At 43.8% G+C, this 18,582-nt stretch overlaps 2 protein-coding genes across 2 annotated transcripts; both read right to left on the reverse strand.

Annotated features, from left to right (window-relative positions):
• Positions 1 to 25: 25 nt before the first annotated feature.
• On the reverse strand, positions 26 to 10,009 carry LOC131930238 (cholesterol transporter ABCA5-like). Its single transcript, XM_059286653.1, has 8 exons — positions 9,880 to 10,009; positions 6,913 to 7,104; positions 5,706 to 5,897; positions 5,182 to 5,429; positions 3,472 to 3,706; positions 2,493 to 2,663; positions 603 to 781; positions 26 to 37 (listed from the first exon to the last, which is right to left on the reverse strand). The coding sequence occupies exons 1-8, from the start codon at positions 9,974 to 9,976 to the stop codon at positions 26 to 28; spliced, it is 1,326 nt and encodes a 441-aa protein (XP_059142636.1). The 5' UTR covers positions 9,977 to 10,009.
• A 1,851-nt stretch (positions 10,010 to 11,860) lies between these two features.
• Positions 11,861 to 18,412, reverse strand: LOC131930249 (phospholipid-transporting ATPase ABCA3). The gene is made up of 6 exons (XM_059286663.1): positions 18,292 to 18,412; positions 16,966 to 17,192; positions 16,106 to 16,293; positions 15,837 to 16,007; positions 14,503 to 14,707; positions 11,861 to 12,028 (listed from the first exon to the last, which is right to left on the reverse strand). The coding sequence occupies exons 2-6, from the start codon at positions 17,119 to 17,121 to the stop codon at positions 11,861 to 11,863; spliced, it is 888 nt and encodes a 295-aa protein (XP_059142646.1). The 5' UTR covers positions 17,122 to 17,192; positions 18,292 to 18,412.
• Positions 18,413 to 18,582: the final 170 nt, after the last annotated feature.

The raw sequence follows: 18,582 nt of genomic DNA on the forward strand, positions 1-18,582 counted from the left end.
TTCATAGATTCATAACAGCTAGTCATCAACTATCCATCTTTGTGTTTGTCCGTCAGTCAGTCCATCAATTTCAATCCCAACCACCCATCCACCCATACATCCATTCATGCATCATCCACGTATACATCCATCCGTCCATCCGTCCGTCCGTCCGTTCGTCCATCCTATCGTCCATCCATCCATCCATCCATCCATCCATCCATCCATCCATCCATCCATCCATCCGTCCATCCGTCCATCCGTCCATCCGTCCATCCGTCCATCCGTCCATACGTCCATCCGTCCATCCGTCCATCCGTCCATCCGTCCATCCGTCCATCCGTCCATCCGTCCATCCGTCCATCCGTCCATCCGTCAATCCGTCCATCCATCCATCCGTCCATCCGTCAATCCGTCCATCCATGCATCCATCCATCCATCCATCCATCCATCCATCCATCCATCCATCCATCCATCCATCCATCCATCCATCCATCCATCCATCCATCCATCCATCCATCCATCCATCCATCCATCCACACATCTATCCATCCACACATCCATCCATCCATCCATCCATCCATCAATACGAGACCATGAATGCAACCACTCACTATACTTACAGTAAAGAGAAAATTGCAAGGTTTCGGAGTGCCGAACTCCCCTGGGAAAACATTGCTCAAGTACCAGACAAAGAAGACATTAAACATTGTGTTCATGATCATGATGAGGATACCATCAAGGAAGGTTTTATGTGGGTCGTTTTCGTTGATAGCCATTGTTGAAAAATAAACTGGTCTACCTGGGAAAAAATTCGATTCAAATTCAATCTTTCAATTTGATTCTTTTTAGAAAGAGTGAGTAAGAAACATGGTGTTATCTCCCCTAAACGTTCGCGAATATTCTTATATAACACTGCGGGGAATGGAAACTCTGGATATAGACAGGATTTTTAATCAATTTTTAATTACTTAAACTTTTTAAAATAGAATAGAATCTCGTAGATAAAAGAATTGCGCACCAAGTGAACGCTAAACAATCTGTATAATAGTGCGGAATATTATTAGCACTTTATAAATTCACATGCATTTTTACTACTTCCGGTCAACGGAAATTACTCAAAATTTGTCAGAAAGCAGAGAATTAGATATTCTACTTATTTGTGAAATTTCGTTTATATATCTGAAACTGTAGTCAACTAATGTAGGCTTTTGAAAAACCAAAAGTAGAAAACATTCCACTTACGTTTACCGGAAATCGCTTAAAAGTTGATACAGAACTACAAATTTCATATAATACTTATATATAAAATTTCATCAACCTAGATGTAACGGTACTCAAGTTATCGTGTTTACAGACACACATACACACACAGACATGCAGACAGAATTGCAAAGTCCAGTTTTTTTCGACTCCATTAGCATATAACGCTGAAATATTTTGATAAATTTACATTTATTATTTGTGCTCTATTAAAATAAGTCCCTATACTCCGTATATGATGAAGTACTGAGGTGTAAAACGATTAAAAATCAAAGCTTCATGTGATTAGTGTGCACGATTGCAATACTTCCTCTATACTCTGTATACGAGAAAGTAAAAAATTCATAAAAAAAAACGTTTTAATAACAAAACTTTATGTAATAATGCATTAAAAAGTAGAAAATAAATTATACACTACTATTTAAATAACTATAAGAAAAGCGTGGGTCATTTAAGTATCTATTAGATACATTTACTAATATTTAAGAAGAGACCCACGTTAGTAAACATGCAAATACATCTGATGTCTAGTGTTGACCGTTAGTAAACATGCAGGTACACCTGATGTCTAGCGTTGACCGTTAGTAAACATGCAGGTACACCTGATGTCTAGTGGCCACCGTTAGTAAACATGCAGGTACACCTGATGTCTAGTGGCACTGAGACCGTTAGTAAACATGCAGGTACACCTGATGTCTAGTGGCCACCGTTAGTAAACATGCAGGTACACCTGATGTCTAGTGGCCACCGTTAGTAAACATGCAGGTACACCTGATGTCTAGTGGCCACCGTTAGTAAACATGCAGGTACACCTGATGTCTAGTGGCCACCGTTAGTAAACATGCAGGTACACCTGATGTCTAGTGGCACTGAGACCGTTAGTAAACATGCAGGTACACCTGATGTCTAGTGGCCACCGTTAGTAAACATGCAGGTACACCTGATGTCTAGTGGCGACCGTTAGTAAACATGCAGGTACACCTGATGTCTAGTGGCGACCGTTAGTAAACATGCAGGTACACCTGATGTCTAGTGGCCACCGTTAGTAAACATGCAGGTACACCTGATGTCTAGTGGCCACCGTTAGTAAACATGCAGGTACACCTGATGTCTAGTGGCGACCGTTAGTAAACATGCAGGTACACCTGATGTCTAGTGGCGACCGTTAGTAAACATGCAGGTACACCTGATGTCTAGTGGCGACCGTTAGTAAACATGCAGGTATACCTGAGCTTATTGAGCAGAGTTACCTGCTGATTCCTTGTCGTGTAGGACGAGTAATGCCATTCTAAAGCCAAAGCCGTAGACAAAGACTCCAATCATGTAGGTAAACATTCGGGCAAGCTTTAACTTTAGGAAATTGTCCGCGCCAATTTTCACGCCAAAATAGACGATAACGGAGAGGATACCAATGATTCGTCCTGAAAATAAAATCAAATATCATTGATAACTTATCACTAGCTTTACCACACAAATGGTGTAGCTATATCTAAATCTTTGTTACGATCAAAGCCCGGAGTCGGCCAAAGCACGCAAGAACCCACATAAACTCATAGACACACACTCAAATATACTCTCATTCGCACTCATAAATACACGCTAACAAAAACACACTCATACACACCCTCACACAAACACACACATCTATACACACATAAACAGTGACACTTTCACACAACTGATATAAAACACAGACTTACACACATTATCAAACACTCCTCTCGCACATACTCACACACACTCACACACACATAGGCTCATACACGTAGGCCCTACTTCGGTTTTTTATTGTAACATATTAAAACGTAAGTAGGTCTGTGGGTTTTTTGTGTCTATATGCATTACTACACCTTTCATCCAATCGCAATAAACTTTTGGAAATTGTTGAGAATTCTCCTGAGGATTAACAATCAGCCATAAGTCAACAGAGCTGTCTAAACCTATGACCACACATCTGTATGTGCAAGTACTTCACTAGACGGTTGATGATACAACTGTCGGTGCCAGTACTTCACTAGACGGTTGATGATACAACTGTCGGTGCCAGTACTTCACTAGACGGTTGATGATACAACTGTCGGTGCCAGTACTTCACTAGACGGTTGATGATACAACTGTCGGTGCCAGTACTTCACTAGACGGTTGATGATACAACTGTCGGTGCCAGTACTTCACTAGACGGTTGATGATACAACTGTCGGTGCCACTACTACACTAATGAAGCTTTACCTCTTTTAATAATTGTTGACATAAGGAAGGCCGCTGTTATCGTGTTGGTGACTATCAACAGTTCGAAGATAAAGAACAAGGGACACGAAGACTTGATCAGTGTCCCGATCTGCGAGTAGTCGAGACAGACCACCACCAACATCACAATGCTCAAATACAGGCCGTAGATGAAGTTCATGACAAACCAGGACATCCAGTAGATCAACTCGCCCAGCCCCATCAGCTTCATGGACTCCTGGGGAGGGGAAGTTGAACATATCAGACCAGGAGAGTTAACCCACGGGCAGGGGAAGTTGAACATATCAGACCAGGAGAGTTAACCCGCGGGCAGGGGGAAGTTGAACATATCAGACCAGGAGAGTTAACCCACGGGCAGGGGGAAGTTGAACATATCAGACCAGGAGAGTTAACCCACGGGCAGGGGGAAGTTGAACATATCAGACCAGGAGAGTTAACCCACGGGCAGGGGGAAGTTGAACATATCAGACCAGGAGAGTTAACCCACGGGCAGGGGGAAGTTGAACATATCAGACCAGGAGAGTTAACCCACGGGCAGGGGGAAGTTGAACATATCAGACCAGGAGAGTTAACCCACGGGCAGGGGGAAGTTGAACATATCAGACCAGGAGAGTTAACCCAAGGGCAGGGGGAAGTTGAACATATCAGACCAGGAGAGTTAACCCACGGGCAGGGGGAAGTTGAACATATCAGACCAGGAGAGTTAACCCACGGGCAGGGGGAAGTTGAACATATCAGACCAGGAGAGTTAACCCACGGGCAGGGGGAAGTTGACAGACCAGGTGAGTTAATCCACGGGCAGGGGGAAGTTGAACATATCAGACCAGGAATGTTAACCCACGGGCAGGGGGAAGTTGAACATATCAGACCAGGAGAGTTAAACCACGGGCAGGGGGAAGTTGAACATATCAGACCAGGAGAGTTAACCCACGGGCAGGGGGAAGTTGAACATATCAGACCAGGAGAGTTAAACAACGGGCAGGTGAGTTTAACATGACAGACCAGGGGAGTTAACCCACGGGCAGGTGAGTTTAACATGACAGACCAGGGGAGTTAAACCACGGGCAGGTGAGTTTAACATGACAGACCAGGAGAGTTAAACCACGGGCAGGTGAGTTTAACACGACAGACCAGGGGAGTTAAGCCACGGGAAGGCGAGTTTAACATGACACACCAGGGGAGTTAGCCCACGGGCAGGTGAGTTTAACATGACAGACCAGGGGAGTTAAATCACTGGCAGGTGAGTTTAACATGACAGACCAGGTGAGTTAAACAACGGGCAGGTGAGTTTAACATGACAGACCAGGGGAGTTTTACCTTAATGTCTGTGATGTTGGTAGAATAATTTTACCTTAATGTCTGTGATGTTGGTATAAATAATTTTACCTTAATGTCTGTGATGTTGGTAGAATAATTTTACCTTAATGTCTGTGATGTTGGTAGATTAATTTTACCTTAATGTCTGTGATGTTGGTAGAATAATTTTACCTTAATGTCTGTGATGTTGGTAGAATAATTTTACCTTAATGTCTGTGATGTTGGTAGATTAATTTTACCTTAATGTCTGTGATGTTGGTAGAATAATTTTACCTTAATGTCTGTGATGTTGGTAGAATAATTTTACCTTAATGTCTGTGATGTTGGTAGATTAATTTTACCTTAATGTCTGTGATGTTGGTAGAATAATTTTACCTTAATCTTCTTCTCCCTCTCCTCCACCAGCGTGATTGCGGCGAAACAGAATAAAGGCAGGAACGTGAGTAGATATTCACCAGTGAGAAAACTTATGTTATTTTCTGATTCTTTAGTGGGTAATGTCGGCATTCGGTTGAAAACCAGATCTATTTTACTCATAGGGACGCCGTTTTGTTTCTGCCAGTAGTTGATGAATATCTGTGTCACTCCAAGCATGACGCGAGGTATATCATTCACGGTTAGATCTTTGGAGTTGGTCAAATAGGATGAAATTAAATTATACAGACAGTTCAAAGAATGATATTAGGGGTTGGTAAAATACGTTGATATTAAATTATAATGGCAGTTCAAAGAAAGATAATAGGTCGATATATCACGGGACTGTGCTACGTTTAATTTTTACATTGTGATTTTCTACCCGAAGTAGTTTGTTATCCCATTAATTGTATTTAACGTTTATTACTGGCAACTAATTGGCTTACCAAGTGTTTATTACTATTACTGGCAACAAATTGGCTTACCAAGGCTGTTCCCGTACATTTTGTCTGCATCATATTTGCTGTCTATATTGACCTTGAACTTGAGATTTTTGGGCACTGTGTTGACATCCTCCATTTGAAAGCTTACTATCGGAGACTTGAGGTGTAGTTCTAGAGAGGCGTCATGGCCCATGATGGCTTCTGCTACGGTCGGGTAAGACTTACCGGCGGGAACTAGAGAAGACAGTGGTCGGGTAACACAACTCTACATCAGATAATGTCGCGAGTTTTTATTTCTACGGTTCACATGAGGCATGTTACTTGGTTTTGGATTTACTTTAAACATGTTAGATTTGGATTTACTTAAGGCATGCTACTTTGGGTGAATGTGTACCTGCCACAGGACTAGTGTTGACACAGGGTGAATGTGTACCTGCCACAGGACTAGTGTTGACATAGGGTGAATGTGTACCTGCCACAGGACTAGTGTTGACACAGGGTGAATGTGTACCTGCCACAGGACTAGTGTTGACATAGGGTGAATGTGTACCTGCCACAGGACTAGTGTTGACACAGGGTGAATGTGTACCTGCCACAGGACTAGTGTTGACACAGGGTGAATGTGTACCTGCCACAGGACTAGTGTTGACATAGGGTGAATGTGTACCTGCCACAGGACTAGTGTTGACATAGGGTGAATGTGTACTTGCCACAGGACTAGTGTTGACACAGGGTGAATGTGTACCTGCCACAGGACTAGTGTTGACACAGGGTGAATGTGTACCTGCCACAGGACTAGTGTTGACATAGGGTGAATGTGTACTTGCCACAGGACTAGTGTTGACACAGGGTGAATGTGTACCTGCCACAGGACTAGTGTTGACACAGGGTGAATGTGTACCTGCCACAGGACTAGTGTTGACATAGGGTGAATGTGTACCTGCCACAGGACTAGTGTTGACACAGGGTGAATGTGTACCTGCCACAGGACTAGTGTTGACATAGGGTGAATGTGTACTTGCCACAGGACTAGTGTTGACACAGGGTGAATGTGTACCTGCCACAGGACTAGTGTTGACACAGGGTGAATGTGTACCTGCCACAGGACTAGTGTTGCGCAGGGTGAATGTGTACCTGCCACAGGACTAGTGTTGACACAGGGTGAATGTGTACCTGCCACAGGACTAGTGTTGACACAGGGTGAATGTGTACCTGCCACAGGGCTGTAACGACAGCCTGTTAGACCTACATGTTCTTCCCTCGTCCACTTTCAACATCTGCTCCAATGCTCGGGAGACCGGCGTGTAAAACAAGACCAGCTGAAAATCTTCGTACAGGAAGAAAGTCCACTCTTGCTCAAATCGAACTGCGGGTTTCTCGATCACAGTCTTCCCCTTGGATTGAACGTACATGACCATACTGGCTATCAACAACGGGAACACTGAAATACAGGGACGCTAAGTGTTAGACTCATCTGGTGTAAGCAATACAAGTGTGTCACGTGATGTGTACAAAGATTTGTCAGTGGCAGTAGCAAACAACTAAAAAAAAAAATTGTTTGTTAGATTATATCAGCGAACTTGGCACGTGAGTTAAAACGAAAGCTTATAAACACACAGGGAAACAGCGACTATAAATACCCAGGAAAACCCAGGAAAACAGCGACTATAAATACCCAGGAAAACCCAGGAAAACAGCGACTATAAATACCCAGGAAAACCCAGGAAAACAGCGACTATAAATACCCAGGAAAACCCAGGAAAACAGCGACTATAAATACCCAGGAAAACCCAGGAAAACAGCGACTAAAAATACCCAGGAAACAGCGACTATAAATACACAGGAAAACCCAGGGAAACAGCGACTATAAATACCCAGGAAAACCCAGGGAAACAGCGACTATAAATACCCAGGGAGACAGCGATTATAAATACTATACCTGGAAATCCCGAGTAGAGCGTCGGAAATTATCCGGCAATGTTGGTTTAATTTCAACCATGTTGTTTTACCGTTGAAATATAATAAAGTCGATGTATTCAACTAATGTGTAAACGTAATTTTAAGTTCAACACAAGTTAACAGAAATACATTTTTGTTCTAGATTCTAAATATAAATCATAATGTCAAGTGTAGAGATTAGTTTAATGATTTTTTTTTAAACACAGAAATAAAAACTTGCGGATGATTTGCGACAATCAATTTAGAATATGATCTAGAAATTCTGGATCTAGTAAAACAGTATTTCACATGCAAAAAATCAATCTATCCAAATTTTCAAACATTCTGTATTAAAATAAATACTGACACCAAAAAAGGTTTGGCTTACAGTACTCCCCCGGTGGATTCCGGAACGGCGTAACAGACAACGCCATTGTTTACCATTTTTTAAACTGCTATACCGTTTCGGAATAATAACCGACGCTATGGTGGGAATTACCAATACCGTCAACTTATGTAGCCTTTATAAGGCTGACTTATGTAGCCTTTATAAGGCTGACTTATGTAGCCTTTATAAGGCTGACTTATGTAGCCACTGTAAGGCTGACTTATGTAGCCTTTATAAGGCTGACTTATGTAGCCTTTATAAGGCTGACTTATGTAGCCTTTATAAGGCTGACTTATGTAGCCACTGTAAGGCTGACTTATGTAGCCTTTATAAGGCTGACTTATGTAGCCACTATAAGGCTGACTTATGTAGCCACTGTAACGATGAATTATGTAGCCACTGTAAGGCTGACTTATGTAGCCACTGTAAGGCTGACTTATGTAGCCACTATTAGGCTGACTTATGTAGCCACTGTAACGATGAATTATGTAGCCACTGTAAGGCTGACTTATGTAGCCACTGTAAGGCTGACTTATGTAGCCACTATTAGGCTGACTTATGTAGCCACTATAAGGCTAACTCATGTAGCCACTATAAGGCTGACTTATGTAGCAACTGTAAGGCTGACTTATGTAGCCACTATTAGGCTGACTTATGTAGCCACTATAAGGCTAACTCATGTAGCCACTATAAGGCTGACTTATGTAGCCACTGTAAGGCTGACTTATGTAGCCACTGTAAGGCTGACTTATGTAGCCACTGTAACGATGAATTATGTAGCCACTGTAAGGCTGACTTATGTAGCCACTGTAAGGCTGACTTATGTAGCCACTGTAAGGCTGACTTATGTAGCCACTGTAACGATGAATTATGTAGCCACTATAAGGCTGACTTATGTAGCCACTGTAAGGCTGACTTATGTAGCCACTGTAACGATGAATTATGTAGCCACTGTAAGGCTGACTTATGTAGCCACTATTAGGCTGACTTATGTAGCCACTGTAACGATGAATTATGTAGCCACTGTAAGGCTGACTTATGTAGCCACTGTAAGGCTGACTTATGTAGCCACTATTAGGCTGACTTATGTAGCCACTGTAAGGCTGACTTATGTAGCCACTATTAGGCTGACTTATGTAGCAACTGTAAGGCTGACTTATGTAGCCACTATAAGGCTGACTTATGTAGCCACTGCAACGATGACTTATGTAGCCACTATAAGGCTGACTTATGTAGCCACTATAAGGCTGACTTATGTAGCAACTGTAAGGCTGACTTATGTAGCCACTATAAGGCTGACTTATGTAGCCACTATAAGGCTGACTTATGTAGCAACTGTAAGGCTGACTTATGTAGCCTTTATAAGGCTGACTTATGTGGCCAATGTTAGGCTTATTTATGTAGCCACTGTAACGCTAGCTTATGTAGATCTAGCCATTGTAACGCTGACTTAATTTGTTAAAAATGCGACTTATGTAATGACTTTAAAAATTGATCTATGTAACGCTGTCAAACTGGCCTATGTTCTGACTTATCTACCTAACACTGTCAAACTGGCCTATGTTCTGACTTATCTACTTAACACTGTCAAACTGGCCTATGTTCTGACTTATCTACTTAACACTGTCAAACTGGCCTATGTTCTGACTTATCTATTTAACACTGTCAAACTGGCCTATGTTCTGACTTATCTACCTAACACTGTCAAACTGGCCTATGTTCTGACTTATCTATTTAACACTGTCAAACTGGCCTATGTTCTGACTTATCTATTTAACACTGTCAAACTGGCCTATGTTCTGACTTATCTACCTACCACTGTCAAACTGGCCTATGTTCTGACTTATCTACCTAACACTGTCAAACTGGCCTATGTTCTGACTTATCTACCTAACTCAAAGAAAATGCTCCCCTTGGAGCGGTACTTTATTTTCCAGTTCTTCCATAACAATGCCGAGAACTGCTGTAGAGATCTTTGGTTGGGCATAATGGCTGGACGCCACCAACGGCCTGTTTAACGATTCACTTGCTAGAAACTTCTTCGTAATCCTCCTTCTTTAAAAATATGAAAGTAGGAGGTGTAAATCAAAATATCTGTATTGATTATTTTACCGGCGTTCTTTTATGCAACACGTCACATCCGCTAATTTCTCGCGGTGCAGACACCATAGGGAAACTCCGATAATTGTTTGTTAACACAGTGCTGTAAAGTGAGGTGTGTTTTATGTAACACAGTGCTATAAGTGAGGTGTGTTTTATGTAACACAGTGCTGTAAAGTGAGGTGTGTTTTATGTAACACAGTGCTGTAAAGTGAGGTGTGTTTTATGTAACACAGTGCTATAAGTGAGGTGTGTTTTATGTAACACAGTGCTATAAGTGAGATGTGTTATATGTAACACGGTGCTATAAGTGAGATGTGTTATATGTAACACGGTGCTATAAAGTGGGATGTGTTTTATGTAACACAGTGCTATAAAGTGCGGGGACCACCTAGACTTGAAATGTGTCCAGTACTATTACTGTGACTCTATCCTGTGTATTCACGTTGGATGTTTGATTACTGAATGAAGCATATTTTTAATGGATCTTATTATTGTAAATACCGTTGTAAAATGAAACAACATTGTCTATCTTTGAAGAAAGAAGAACTCACAACAACATCTAGTATGATCTAGTGCTTGCGACCCCAACATAGAGTGTTACAGTAGGGAAAAGGGAAATCTAGTTGACTAGCCATCGGTACCCGTTACACGTGAATTATAAGCCTATATATGTTTAATGTTATACATATTTGGAAAACAAAGAAATAACTAAATAGCTAAAAATCCGGCACATTTAAATAAACAAAGGCTACCAGTATCCTAATATTTTATAAAATAGTTATTGGTCAAAACGCAATTTGTTTTACTACACGTTGAACAATATTAGTGGTCATGCAAAGATATAACTAAATAGCTAAAAATCCGACACATTTAAAATTATCATAGGCTACCAATACGTATTCGAAAAATTAAAACCCAATTATATACATTATTATTCAACATATCACCATATTAAATGCATACACTGATTAAAAGACTTAAATGATTCCGTTAAAAACCTGGCTATTTAATGGTCATTATGTTATTTGTTTGACCCATAAAATTGTATGTATTTCATAGCGTATGTCTTGATAAGAAGATCTATATATTAAGATCTAAATCAAATTTGAATAAAATTATTCATTTCTTTATTTTCTAAAATCGGAAGATTCACATATAAAAAACAGATTGAAAAAAAACCTGAGTTATTGTGTCTCAACCCGTACCACCCACATGGTTTCTAGTACACTATCATCGCAGCTATTTAGGCACGTTATAATGAACGAAGAATAAAAGGTGTAATAAATAAACTTAACTTACGCGAATAGGCCTATTCTTTCAAAATTTTTAGCCCAAATTAGCCAATTCTATAGCTAAGCAAACAAATATCTCTATAAATTAATTAAGGCCTGAATTGTTTAATATACAAATTTATTATTGGAATAGATTCTAAAGTAGATAGTCTAAATCTAGAATCTAGATCTATAATCTAGATCTAGCGTCTGCGTCTAGTTTTTGCGTAAATCTAGATCTAGAATCTAGAATCTCTAGATCTAGATCTAGGTCTAGAATCCAAATAGATAAAGTTAAAACAAAAAGTTAGAACAAACACATATACAGCTGTTTTTGTCAGTTTAATTTATAACATGTTTCAAGCGTTAAACATACAAACACACCAACCCACACATATTTTAACACACTCACACACGCACGTAAACTAAGGGCTCCACGCTATATAAAACACACACACATACACATCCACAAACACGACACACAAACAGCAAGTGAATTATTCCTTCATGAACTTTAAGAAGACTTGCTCCAGGGACGTCTGTTGCACCGTGAAGTGACTTAAGTCACAGGATGACTTGACTTCCACCAACACTTGGAACAGCTCTGACAGCCGGGTGGACTCTGGCACCAGGAGATGGCAGTAGTAGGCCTGCTTGTCAAATACCTGCGGGTAGGGGGTGGGGGTGGGGGTAGGCCTGCTTGTCAAACACCTGCGGGTAGGGGGTGGGGGTAGGCCTGCTTGTCAAATACCTGCGGGTAGGGGGTGGGGGTGGGGGTAGGCCTGCTTGTCAAACACCTGCGGGTAGGGGGGTGGGGTGGGGGTAGGCCTGCTTGTCAAACACCTGCGGGTAGGGGGTGGGGGTGGGGGTAGGGGGTGGGGGTAGGCCTGCTTGTCAAATACCTGCGGGTAGGGGGGTGGGGGTGGGGGTAGGCCTGCTTGTCAAACACCTGCGGGTAGGGGGTGGGGGTGGGGTAGGCCTGCTTGTCAAATACCTGCGGGTAGGGGGGTGGGGGGCTGGGGGGTAGGGGGTGGGGGTAGGCCTGCTTGTCAAACGCCTGCGGGTAGGGGGTGGGGGTGGGGGTAGGCCTGCTTGTCAAATACCTGCGGGTAGGGGGGGTGGGGGTGGGGGTAGGCCTGCTTGTCAAACACCTGCGGGTAGGGGGTGGGGGTGGGGGTAGGCCTGCTTGTCAAACACCTGCGGGTAGGGGGTGGGGGTAGGCCTGCTTGTCAAATACCTGCGGGTAGGGGGTGGGGGTAGGGTAGGCCTGCTTGTCAAACACCTGAGGGTAGGGGGTGTGGGTGGGGGTAGGCCTGCTTGTCAAACACCTGCGGGTAGGGGGGTGGGGGTAGGCCTGCTTGTCAAACACCTGCGGGTAGGGGGGTGGGGGTGGGGGTAGGCCTGCTTGTCAAACACCTGCGGGTAGGGGGGGTAGGGGGCTGGGGGGTATGGGGTGGGGGTAGGCCTGCTTGTCAAACACCTGCGGGTAGGGGGGGGTTGGGGGTGGGGGGTAGGGGGTGGGGGTGGGGGTAGGCCTGCTTGTCAAACATCTGCGGGTAGGGGGTGGGGGTGGGGGTAGGCCTGCTTGTCAAACATCTGCGAGTAGGGGGTGGGGGGTTGAACAGGGTACGGTCACAGGTGATATGGACAAATGTCAGGTGACAGAAAACATAGGTGATATGGACAAAGCTAAGGTTTGGGTCACAATGTCCGTCTTGACTTTCCATTCTACGGAGTACTGGAAGTGGTATTATAATTGTGGAATAATCGAAATCGAGAAACTCACAAATCTTGACATTTTATACAGAGATCTGAGTAGGTGAACACCAACATTATCTGTGATATGTGTGTCTGTGTGTCTGTGTGTCTATATGTTAATGAACACATCATCTGTGGTGTGTGTCTGTGTATGTGAGTAAACCCAGTAATTTGAGAATTACTTTACTAAAAAAAATCACATAAATTTCATCCCATTTCTTTCAGTTTTTGCGCGATTTCCTGTGCCGGAAATGGTACATTATTCCAGTCACAAACCGTGAGAACTTTATACTTGTATACCATATTTTCATCAAACAGATTGTGTGTTGATTCCAAAACTGACACGGTTTTCTATCAGACAATCACGTAAATATTTAGATTTTCATCACCAATCCCCCTATACCTTGATGTTCAACCCCAATCCCCGTTCCCAGTATACCTTGATCAACCGCAATCCCCGTATACCTTGATCAACCGCAATCCCCGTATACCTTGATCAACCGCAATCCCCGTATACCTTGATCAACCGCAATCCCCGTATACCTTGATCAACCCCAATCCCCGTATACCTTGATCAACCCCAATCCCCGTATACTTTGATCAACCCCAATCCCCGTATACTTTGATCAACCGCAATCCCCGTATACCTTGATCAACCCCAATCCCCGTATACCTTGATCAACACCAATCCCCGTATACCTTGATCAACCCCAATCCCCGTATACCTTGATCAACCCCAATCCCCGTATACTTTGATCAACCCCAATCCCCGTATACTTTGATCAACCCCAGTCCCCGTATACCTTGATCAACCCCAATCCCCGTATACCTTGATCAACCCCAATCCCCGTATACCTTGATCAACCCCAATCCCCGTATACCTTGATCAACCCCAATCCCCGTATACCTTGATCAACCCCAATCCCCGTATACCTTGATCAACCCCAATCCCCGTATACCTTGATCAACACCAATCCCCGTATACCTTGATCAACCCCAATCCCCGTATACCTTGATCAACCCCAATCCCCGTATACTTTGATCAACCCCAATCCCCGTATACCTTGATCAACCCCAATCCCCGTATACCTTGATCAACCCCAATCCCCGTATACCTTGATGTTCATCACCAATCCCCGTATACCTTGATCAACCCCAATCCCCGTATACCTTGATCAACACCAATCCCCGTATACCTTGATCAACCCCAATCCCCGTATACCTTGATCAACCCCAATCCCCGTATACTTTGATCAACCCCAATCCCCGTATACCTTGATCAACCCCAATCCCCGTATACCTTGATCAACCCCAATCCCCGTATACCTTGATGTTCATCACCAATCCCCGTATACCTTGATCAACCCCAACCCCCGTATACCTTGATGTTATCGAAATGTTGGTCGAGAGATGTGATAGCAGTGTCCAGGTCTGTAGGTTTTCCGTCAGCCCCTGTGGACGCGTGAAGGACGACGGAGTAGCCTTGGTCGTATTTGTTCTTCAGATACTGCTGGCTGCCCAGACACAGTAGCCGCCCCTGCTTGATGATGGCTATCTTTGTACACAGAGCTTCGCATTCCTCCATGCTGAGAGAGACATAACAGATGGGGGGGGAGGGGGAGGGGTGTGCTTTGTATAATGTCACGATGGTCGTTCGTTAATCTAGCTATTGGCCTAGTGTCGCTCTATGCTTACAATTTTAAAAATATATAATATATCACAACATATATGTTCTTGAAATCGTTATATATATATATATATATATATATATATATATATATATATATATATATATATATATATATATATATATATATATATATATATATATATATATATATATATATATATATATATATATACGTTATTTATAAGGCAAGTATTTAACACAAGTGGACATAACCTAATGAAATGTGTCCATATAACAATAACTACTATGTACCATTTTGTCCCTACAACACATCGCATATTCCGTAACATAACAATTGTAAGGCCAATCACACACCATCGTTTATATGTAGCATGACCTCCCTCACTAGACATAGTGGTAATGACCGGGCACACCCTGAGAAGGGAGGGGGTCAACTTAGTAGGCCAACAAGAGCAATCCCGGAGAAGGTAAGTGGAAAGAGAAGCAAGGGCTGCAGTGCTTACGTGGGCTCAACTGTAGAAGGGTGTTCAGAGGTGAGGTGTGGTTAAGCCCTTTGCTCCCCAGGTGAGGTGTGGTTAAGCCCTTTGCTCCCCAGGTGAGGTGTGGTTGTAGCCCTTTGCTCCCCAGGTGAGGTGTGGTTGTAGCCCTTTGCTCCCCAGGTGAGGTGTGGTTGTAGCCCTTTGCTCCCCAGGTGCATCACGTGAATACGTCACACCATACAACACATTATGGCTCAATACTACAACTGTCGACCCATTCCTACATTACATTCAGGATTCCTTTGTATACGACAACAACAGCGATCTCCTCCCCCCCCCCCCACCTACACCCCAGACCTAATCAGGTGCCTACCTGTGTGACGACAGCACCAACGTTCTCCCCCCCCCCCCCCCCACCTACATCCCAGACCAAATCAGGTGCCTACCTCTGTGACGACAGCACCAACGTTCTCCCCCCCCCCCACCTACACCCCAGACCTAATCAGGTGCCTATCTGTGTGACGACAGCACCAACGTTCTCCCCCCCCCCCCCCACCTACACCCCAGACCTAATCAGGTGCCTACCTGTGTGACGACAGCACCAACGTTCTCCCCATGGATCTAACCATATGCAGACACCGCCAGAGACTTCTCCTGGACACCGGATCCAGACCAGCTGTCGGCTCGTCCAACATGATGAAGTGGGGGTTGCCGATGATTGCTATACCAACAGACAGCTTCCTCTTGTTGCCGCCACTGTCAGATATGTTCAGCTTGCAGGCATCCATTTATATATATATTTTTTTAACTTGTAAACAAAGGTTAGAAATATGAATGTCTCACTGTTTGAATACCTGTATGTCCGTGTGTAGTTGTCTTCGTGTGGATGTAGCGTGATGAAGTCGATGATCATGTTCGTCACCTCACGCAGGCTGCCCTCCTGCACCCCCCTCAACCTGCCATACAGGTACAGGGTCTCTCGTCCTGTCAACACGTCATGGAGGGCGTCAAACTGGGGGCAGTAACTCATCATAGACTGGACCTGTAACATTAAGGGCAGTAACTCATCATAGACTGGACCTGTAACATTAAGGGCAGTAACTCATCATAGACTAGACCTGTAACATTAAGGGCAGTAACTCATCATAGACTGGACCTGTAACATTAAGGGCAGTAACTCATCATAGACTGGACCTGCAACATTAAGGGCAGTAACACATCATAGACTGGACCTGAAACATTAAGGGCAGTAACTCATCATAGACTGGACCTGTAACATTAAGGGCAGTAACTCATCATAGACTGGACCTGTAACATTAAGGGCAGTAACTCATCATAGACTGGACCTGTAACATTAAGGGCAGTAACTCATCATAGTCTGGACCTGTAACATTAAGGGCAGTAACTCATCATAGACTGGACCTGTAACATTAAGGGCAGTAACTCATCATAGACTAGACCTGTAACATTAAGGGCAGTAACTCATCATAGACTGGACCTGTAACATTAAGGGCAGTAACTCATCATAGACTGGACCTGTAACATTAAGGGCAGTAACTCATCATAGACTGGACCTGTAACATTAAGGGCAGTAACTCATCATAGACTGGACCTGTAACATTAAGGGCAGTAACTCATCATAGACTAGACCTGTAACATTAAGGGCAGTAACTCATCATAGACTGGACCTGAAACATAAAGGACCTTGACCTACAGTTTTGAGCCGAGTTTTGACGCTGTTGCCCTTGATGTATGCATCCCCGGCGGTGACCGGCACCTGACCGGTCAGTATCTTGAAGATGGTGGACTTGCCGGCGCCGTTCTGCCCGAGCAGACCCAGACATTCCCTCTCAGCTATCCCCAGACACATCGAGCTGACCGCCACACTGCAGTGTCCGCGGGTGTAGTAGGACTTCTTCAAGTTGACCAGCAGGACGGCGTCTGGTGGAGGGGAGGACGGTGGATTTAGTCGTGGATTTGGTGGTGGAGTGGAGGGGAGGACGGTGGATTTAGTCGTGGATTTGGTGGTGGAGTGGAGGGGAGGACGGTGGATTTAGTCGTGGATTTGGTGGTGGATTTGGTGGTGGAGTGGAGTCAGAGTTTCTTCCAGGCATCTCTTCGGGGGGGGGGGTCGAAATTTTTTATCGCCCCCCCCCCTTCCCCCCCCCCCCCCCAAACGAAATGAAATTTATATAATTTATATAGAAAATATATACTTTCAACAGTGTCCGCCCCCTCCCCCGAAGAAAGTCTACCGCCCGCCCCCCCCCCTCCCCCCCCCGAAAATTTCGAGTGCCCCCCCCCCCCTCCCCCCCCCCTCCCCCCCCCCGGAGAAAAAAGTCTGGAAGAAACACTAAGTGGAGTGGAATTATAGCAGCACTGCAGGACAAGATCGATGAGTTTTAAAACTTTTAACGTTAGCGTTCGTGTGTGTGTTCGTGTTGTGATGATGATCGTTTATAAATGTAAACAATGTGTAAGCAGTAAGAGTGGCCTCCCCTGGAAAGTGTGTAAGAAACGGAAGTGTGCGAGACAGATGAGTTCACGAGAGTTGTGTGGTGGGAAGATTGTGTTTGTCGTAATGAAATGTGTATCAGTTCGTTGGTTCCAGATGATCTAAATATACATTCCTTGGCCCCAACTGCAACCTGAGTTGAATTAATGTGTTCTTGTTCGATATTTGTTTCACCTAACTCAACGAGACAGTGAACCAACAGGTAAGATATAGCAACAAGCAATGTGTTCGTGTGTTAGACTGCTAGTGACTAGTGTTAGAGTTTGTATGTGTTCGTGTTAGTGTGACACCGGACACCAGCCCAGTTAATGTACCGACCCCCCCCCCTCCCCAACACCAGTCCAGGTAATCTGCGGCACCCCCCCCCCCTCCAAATCATGGCAACATTTTTACATATCAAATAATTACACATATAAAAAATGTTAGCATACGATTTTACAAAAAGATGTACATAATTTTAACCAAAAAATCCTCAGATTTTTTTTTTATAAAACGTGTACACACTGTTACATTAACACATTTTACCACTTTTGCACAAAGTCGACGTGTCAGTCTCTGTTATGCGCTGGACTTCCTTCGTGACGTCATCGTCCACCTGTATGTGCCCACCCCTCTCCACATCTCGACAGGTAAAACTGCTGCCGGAAATCTGCTGCAGTCGGTACCTAACATAAAAACATGTGGCGTCACAAGGGTCACCACAGCATGATCAAACATGTGGCGTCACAAGGGTCACCACAGCATGATCAAACATGTGACGTCACTAGGGTCACCACAGCATGATCAAACATGTGGCGTCACTAAGGTCACGATATA

This window comes from Physella acuta, unplaced genomic scaffold (genome assembly GCF_028476545.2).
Source record: "Physella acuta isolate Inbredline_101_S28 unplaced genomic scaffold, ASM2847654v3 ptg000098l, whole genome shotgun sequence".
Taxonomy (NCBI): Eukaryota; Metazoa; Mollusca; class Gastropoda; family Physidae; genus Physella; species Physella acuta.

What these genes read in the sequence shown, in the direction of transcription:
- LOC131930249 (XM_059286663.1), bottom strand. Translation starts at nt 17,121, where the DNA reads ATGTGTCTGGGGATAGCTGAGAGGGAATGTCTGGGTCTGCTCGGGCAG. An exon ending in AACTACACACGGACATACAG is followed by an intron (nt 16,008 to 16,105) that starts GTATTCAAACAG and finishes CATATCTGACAG; the next exon opens with TGGCGGCAACAAGAGGAAGC. An exon ending in TTGGTGCTGTCGTCACACAG is followed by an intron (nt 14,708 to 15,836) that starts GTAGGCACCTGA and finishes TGTCTCTCTCAG; the next exon opens with CATGGAGGAATGCGAAGCTC.
- LOC131930238 (XM_059286653.1), bottom strand. Translation starts at nt 9,976, where the DNA reads ATGCCCAACCAAAGATCTCTACAGCAGTTCTCGGCATTGTTATGGAAG. An exon ending in AGAGGGAGAAGAAGATTAAG is followed by an intron (nt 3,707 to 5,181) that starts GTAAAATTATTC and finishes TCCCCTCCCCAG; the next exon opens with GAGTCCATGAAGCTGATGGG. An exon ending in GTCAACAATTATTAAAAGAG is followed by an intron (nt 2,664 to 3,471) that starts GTAAAGCTTCAT and finishes TTTTATTTTCAG; the next exon opens with GACGAATCATTGGTATCCTC.